Source organism: Manihot esculenta, chromosome 6, assembly GCF_001659605.2.
Source record: "Manihot esculenta cultivar AM560-2 chromosome 6, M.esculenta_v8, whole genome shotgun sequence".
Classification (NCBI taxonomy): Eukaryota; Viridiplantae; Streptophyta; class Magnoliopsida; order Malpighiales; family Euphorbiaceae; genus Manihot; species Manihot esculenta.
In genome coordinates, this window is record NC_035166.2 from 16383414 (window position 1) to 16390301 (window position 6888).

Genomic DNA, 6888 nt, shown 5'->3' on the forward strand with positions numbered 1-6888 from the left:
ATATTTTTTAATATATGTAAAAAATAAAATAGAAAAATATTATAGGATGACTCTACAAAAGAATACTTTCGACATTAAGATATTTGATTAGTAAGCTTTAACTAATTATTTTAAAAATTGAGAGATTTCGAATTTAAATTTTAATTAAAATAATTATAATAAAAAAATTGAGAGATTTGGGAGAAGGAGAGTTTTGTTAAACACACATGTTTATAAATATGGTAACAAATAAACAGCAAATATGAGATTCAAGGAAGCTTAATATTAAAAAACTGTATAGAGAACTGCCAGCAAATTTGTACATTAGACATGTACGTACAAGAGATTTGCATGAATGGGTGGATTTAATCTACCTGGTTCTGGTTGTTTGCAAAATGTTTTAAAATCCCTAGTCTAAAATTAATCAACCTCTTCAAATGCCACTTCAGTGAAAATCACAAAATTACAAGCAAGCCGCAGTAAATATGCTGGTACAATCACCATGGGCATGAAGGGTTAGCACTTAGCACAGCAACGATAGGTGAGGTGGCATGCAATCTCATGCACACATAAATATAATATACGTCTATGGATAATTTTCTTTGTTTAGGAAACACTTGCTTGAATCTTTGTCTATCATGGACTAAAACACAAATGAATGTGTTTAGGTTGACGAATTGGGCAGCCTTCGAAAAATGATGGGTGCACCATATTGTGGGTGAAGAAGCAAGAGGACGGTGGGTGCATGCTGGTAGGTAGGAGCCAATCTGAAGGAGAAGCGTTGAAGAATAATGGCTAGGGTCAATTTTGCTTGCAGAATGGCTAGATTTCGGCCAATACAGTTCCTTGCTCCAAGACCAAATGGTATGAAACCTAGTGAATGTTTAGCTGCCTTGGCTACTCCTCCACTGAAACGCCGCGGATTGAACTCATTTGCGTCATTTCCCCATAAGCTCTGATCATGATGAACAGCCAAGATTGGTATCAAAAGCTCAGTCCCACCTGGAATCTTGTAGCCCCCAAGCTCTACGTCTGTTCTCGACCGTCGGATCATCGCTATCGTCGGAGGGTATAACCGCAGGGATTCATTCAGAATCATGGTCAGCTGTACACCAGATCATACCCAGTTAGGATTTTTCAGTTGACTAGAGTACTCTGTTCAAAAACTGAAAATGACAAAAACAGTTAGATGGTGGTCAGAAAAAGGAGGAGCCTTGAGAATAGAATACAGAATAATGATAAAGGTGACAGTTTCTTGATTTTCTTTTTTTGACGGAAAGGAAAGAAAGCAACCAATGAAACAAAGAGACAAAACAATAACGTTTTTGTCAAAATCTGATGTCTGAAGAGGAGAAAATTAACAGAGGGGCCGAGGCTCCATTACCGTCTTAAGCTTTACAATATCATTTTTGGTGGGTACGTCACGTGATCCACACACCCTCAGAACCTCCTCACGTGCTTTAACCTGCCACTCTGGGTGCATTGCTAATAAGACAGTTGTCCACGTCAGCAAATTGGATGTGGTATATTTTCCAGCAAAGAAAAAGCCCTTGCATTCTTCCATTATATCGTTAACGGTTACATTTGAGCTTGAATTTGAGGCTTGGATCATTAATCCTAATAAATCTTTTGGACCACTGACTCCATTAGTTGAATTTTCTCTCTTCCTATCGATCAGTTTGATTAGGGATTTCTTGATTTTCTTTTCCAATTTCCATGATTTCACGTTCCGACCGGTATGAATGAATCTAAACGAGAAACAATAAGAAAATAGTAAATATATTAGATAATAATTATTAATGGCATGTTGTATGCACTCGCATGTATATACCGAGTTTACCTATAACCGGGGATAAAAACCTTGTGGAAAGCCACGGCAGCTAGCGCGATTTGCTGGGCCTGCAATCGGAAAATGGCCTTACCATCCTCGTAGCTGCTACCAAAAGCAGTTCTTGTAACGACATGTTCCGTCAGTGTTTGGTACCACTCTGAAACTTCAACTTCAACCTCTTCAGAGTCTGAAATTAGTGCAGACCACTGTTCCAGCATATCCATCACACTCTTTGCCACCACTGGCACAAGCATCTACAAAAAAGAATTATTAAAAATATAATGAAAAGAAAGAAAATTAATATTATTGTAGATATATTATAATTAAAGTAATTACTTTGAGATTTTGCATATGGAATGTGGGAGTGATGAGTTTCCTATGGTGAGCCCATTTTTCACCCTTGAGGTTGAGTAGTCCATCACCTTCAAGCGGTTTAACAAGAGGGTGAGCTTCAATCTTTTCATAGAATTCAGACTTGGTTGTGAAGATTTCTCGGATGAGTTCTGGATCAGAGACGGTGAGACGAACCTTGGGTCCGAACCACACAAGAAAAGTTGAACCTGCAGTGAAATGATGATCAATCAACAGCACTAATTTAGAAACCTCAAAGAGAACAAAAAAAAAAAAAAAAGAAAGGACAGATACCATAGATTTTCTTCCAGTGATGATAGAAGGAAAGAACTCTAGGGACAATATTGTGAGAGAAAGGCATAGGCTGAGAAGAAGCCTTAACCACCAACTCCTCAAGCTCTTTCAGATTGCCAGTGAAGAAACGATAAGGGGGGCTTCTGATTCCTTGTTTTGAAAAATGGTATTCAATTCTTTTGGGTCTCCACCAAATCAACACTGCCATCTTTAGAACGAAAACTAAAATCAAGAAACAGATGAAAAACAACTTAAGCCAGTAGAAGATGAAGAGCTTCTCCATTTTTTAGAGAGAGAGAGAGCGCTTCTCTTTTTTGGCTTATGTTGGCTTAGTTGTTAGAGTTAGAGAATGTGTGTTGGCTTTTAATACTTGAAGAAGAGGGAAAATACTTATTCGGTCTATTTAGATTAAATTAATTTTAAAATATAAATAAATGGATTTTTCAAAAAAAAAAATTTAAATTTATATATTTATATTTTAAAATTAATTTAATTTATAATGAACCAAATTAATCTAAAAATTTTGTGAGAAAAAGAGAGAAGAATAATGCTAACGGTGTAGGGGGTGCTATTTGGAATTCTTGGTCAACAATCGAGGATTATTTATTTATTATATAATAAAAAAGACAAATTTTATAATAAGAGTATTTATTTATTCATTTTTAGCCTTTTATTTATGGAGTTTTGTTTTTTTGATAAAATTAAATTATCGTTTTTATTTAAAGATAATTTAAATTTTAAAATTTTTTCTAACTTTTAAAATATAGTATAATTAATGAATTTATCTTTCTATTTTTAAAATTAATACTTTCATTCTTAAGTTTTCTCCATAAAATATTTCTATTGAATTAATGATTTCAACTTAATTAAAAAAAATAAGATTAATTCTAAAAATATTCATATCAATAATAAAATAAAAAAATTACTATTTAATTTTTATAGTATGAAAAAATTTACTATTTAGTCTTTTAATTTTAAAAAATATATTAAAATATTTTTGACATTTTAAAAAGTCTACCAATTAGTTCTCTATTAATTTATCATTAAATATTTTATTATTTCATCTCTATAATTTAAAAATAAATATTAGTTGGTCTCTCAAATTATTAAAAAGTTTACTAATTACTTTCTCCCTATCATAGGTGTTTTAGATTTTTTTATAATATTTAATGATTAAAATTAATGAAAAGGCTAATTAGTAGATTTTTTAAAATGTTAAAAGACATTTTAATGAATTTTTTAAATGACAAGCAATGAGAACCGCATTATAAAAATAATTTCTATTGAATTTTAACTTTTTATTTTTTATAATTTAAATTTTATATATTTTTAATTTTATTATTTTTACTGAATTTAAATCTTAAATTTATTAAAAATTTTATTTATTTATGGAGATTGAATTTGAGATTTTCTTTCTTGAATTTTAACGAAATTAAACTTTAAATACTAAAGCGTTGAACTTTAAATACTAAAGCGTTGAATTTAAAAAATAGAGAAACAAATATATTAATTACATAATAATTTAGGACAAAAATATATTTTTTATTTCAATGTTTTGAAAAATTTATAAATTTATAAAAATTAAATTGAGTTTTAAAAAAGATAGTTCAATTATTTTTTTATAACTAATAGCAATTTTATTAAACTTTAAAAATGAAAGTCTGAGATTTTAAAAATAAAAAAACGTTAATAACGTTATATCTCAGGAATTAAAAATAATTTTTCTATTAAATTATAAAAATATTATGCTATAAATTGGACATTTTAATTTATTGGGATGCGTCCACTTTTGTAAATTTCTCATTTATTTATTTTTATTATTTAAATAATACATCTAACAATTTTATATTTATAATAATCAAATATATATATAAGAAAAAATATTCACCTTCCATTAATGGAATTTATATAAAATTCATTATAATAAAATCATTACCATATATAAAATACTTATATGGTAAAATTTGTCATAGATAGTAAGTGAAAAAAGAAGTTTTTGTCGCCTACTACAAATTTTTTCCATATTTAAGGGATAATTGTTGAGCAACAGAAAAGCATGAGGTGTATATTCGTATATATAATAATCATTTTGCTTAGATTAATATATATAATATCAAGTTGAGATCTTCTAGAACATAAAATTCAATATATATTATTATAAAAATAATGTTCTCTACATAATTTTTTTTTAAAAAAACAGTATGAAATTCATATGAATAAAAACAGAGAAAAAAAATAATTATAATTAGAAGTGGAAGCATTCACAAACTTAGAGTGCATTTTAATAAATTTAATAGATATTAAATTTTACTTTTCAATTCTCATTTAAAAAAAAATATTAAATATAAAATTTGGATCTTTCTTAAATAAAATAACAGGAACAATAAAAGTTTTTTTTTTCTTTTTGTCTCAATTATAATAATATTTTTAATTTAATTTAATTTAATTTTAAAAATTAATATTAATTATCGTGATAAATAATACTATTTTAAAATTTTTAAAGTGATAAATAATGTGATTATGAGATATAAAAAAATTAAAACAATAAGCCTTGGGAAAGTGGAAATAATAAGAAAAAGGAAAGATGGGATATAAGTGGGAGGGAACTCCAATGCACCCCTAACTTGTTCCCCAAAAGAGAGTTTTGGGAGTGGCAGAGAAAGGGAAGAGTTGTTATTTTGAAAATTGTGGTCATGGGAACTAGGCTGTCTATTTTTCAGGAAAATATGCTCTATTTTATCAAACAATGAGGTGCCCACGTTAAGGACACCTTCCCTAATCTTGTAGTAACAGACCTAGGACATTCTGGGGCCATATGCCTTATTGGGTCCCACAAATTTATATCACTTAACGGTTACAGTAATATTAGCAGAGAGCTACCGTTGTAACCATTTCTTCAACTTATTATTAGTTTCTTCCCTCCCTGAATTTAATATCCCACAAACGAGGCAACTTTTTTTTCTGACTAGAGGGGTTGTTGTCAATTTGACTAGAGGGGTTTGTTGTGGATCAGTTATTGCTGTTACTGTTTCTGTTCGCCAATAGTAAAGTTATTCTCTACAAAAATATATATTTTTTTAAATGAAAATCAAAAATGAAGATTAAAATTTAAAATTTTTCAAATTTATTTAAATGTACTTATCACTTATTAAAATTGAAAATGTAAATACTTATCACCTCATTAAAATTGTGAATGTAAATATATGTTACTTATACAAAAATATCAAATATCTAAAATTATTAAAGATTTTTTCATTCATCATTAGATTCTACAAGCTTAGCATTAAATATAGAGATAGGATTAAATAATTGATATGCTCAAAATCATGACAGGTTTTATATTCAAATTTAAATTAATAGTATTTTATTGATTGTGGTACATATACATTCGTGTAAAATTTTTTTAAAAATTAAAATCTCAACCCAAAATGATTTAACAAAAAGAAAAAATTCATGATCTGAATCTCTAAATTCCATCAATACAGTTTATTAATTTGATTCAAACTAGTACTTCTCCCTAGCAATTATAATTCACTCAATTGCATGTGCTTTAACTGGATGGACAAAATTATAATAAATTAAATTATAATTCAAATTATCAAATATAGTTGGATTTAGATGTGTATCCATATGTTCCAAGTCATAGGAATCATGACTACTTCATAGCTTTTTATGAAAATTGTTGTAAAATTAGTTTAGATTTTAAAAGATTTTGTGATCGTTTAAAATTTTATGGTCGTTGAAAATTTTATTTATGAGATTTTTTTACTGTTGCAGGTTTGATATTTAAATCTAATATTAAATCTGACACCGTTATAATTTTATTATATTATCTCAAGATTTTTGTAACCGCTTACAACGGTTTACAAAGAAACACAATCTCATTTTTCTACTTTATTCTCTTTTCTCTATATTTTCTGTTGGATTATAAATTTGAAATAAATTTTGTTGTCCTAATGCTGGAAATTAAATTTCAGAAGAACCTGTTTAATCTGTGTTCAATATGACTCATGTTTCATTATTTTATCCTATTTTTCCAACAATCTTAAGGATTTAAGAACTTTATACAAATGGAACCAAACGTTGTCACTGTCTCTACTTCTGCACTGCCTGCTTCCGCCTCTGCTTCTGCTATGCTTTCTGCCGCCACGCTTCTTGCCGCCACGCTTCCTACTACTGTAAATGGTGGGTCTCTTCTACCTGTTGTTCCATACACCAAACCTTTTTTCTGACATCTCGAAAATTGAAGATACAAACAGGAGGAAACTTAAAACTGCAAAAGGTAAAGAGCTGGCTACAACATCAAATCTTATACGAGGAAAAGTGTATAAATCAAATAACAGGTACGAAAATAGAAAACCTGACTATAAATATAAGTTTAATAATCTCGCCTTTAAAAAGAAAGGATATTGTTTTGCAGGTAAGTCAAATCA

General features: G+C 28.7%; 1 protein-coding gene across 1 annotated transcript; it reads right to left on the bottom strand.

The window, feature by feature from the left end:
• Window positions 1-252: 252 nt before the first annotated feature.
• Window positions 253-2791, bottom strand: LOC110618054 (cytochrome P450 734A1). Its single transcript, XM_021761074.2, has 5 exons — window positions 2456-2791; window positions 2147-2370; window positions 1820-2064; window positions 1364-1727; window positions 253-1084 (listed from the first exon to the last, which is right to left on the bottom strand). Exons 1-5 carry the CDS (start codon window positions 2736-2738, stop codon window positions 644-646), a joined length of 1557 nt encoding a protein of 518 aa, XP_021616766.1. The 5' UTR covers window positions 2739-2791; the 3' UTR covers window positions 253-643.
• Window positions 2792-6888: the final 4097 nt, after the last annotated feature.

Coding starts and splice junctions, on each gene's coding strand:
- LOC110618054 (XM_021761074.2), bottom strand. CDS start 2,738: ATGGAGAAGCTCTTCATCTTCTACTGGCTTAAGTTGTTTTTCATCTGT. Junction 1,728..1,819: donor GTTTTTATCCCCGGTTATAG/GTAAACTCGGTA, acceptor TTTCTCGTTTAG/ATTCATTCATACCGGTCGGA. Junction 1,085..1,363: donor ATATTGTAAAGCTTAAGACG/GTAATGGAGCCT, acceptor TCTGGTGTACAG/CTGACCATGATTCTGAATGA.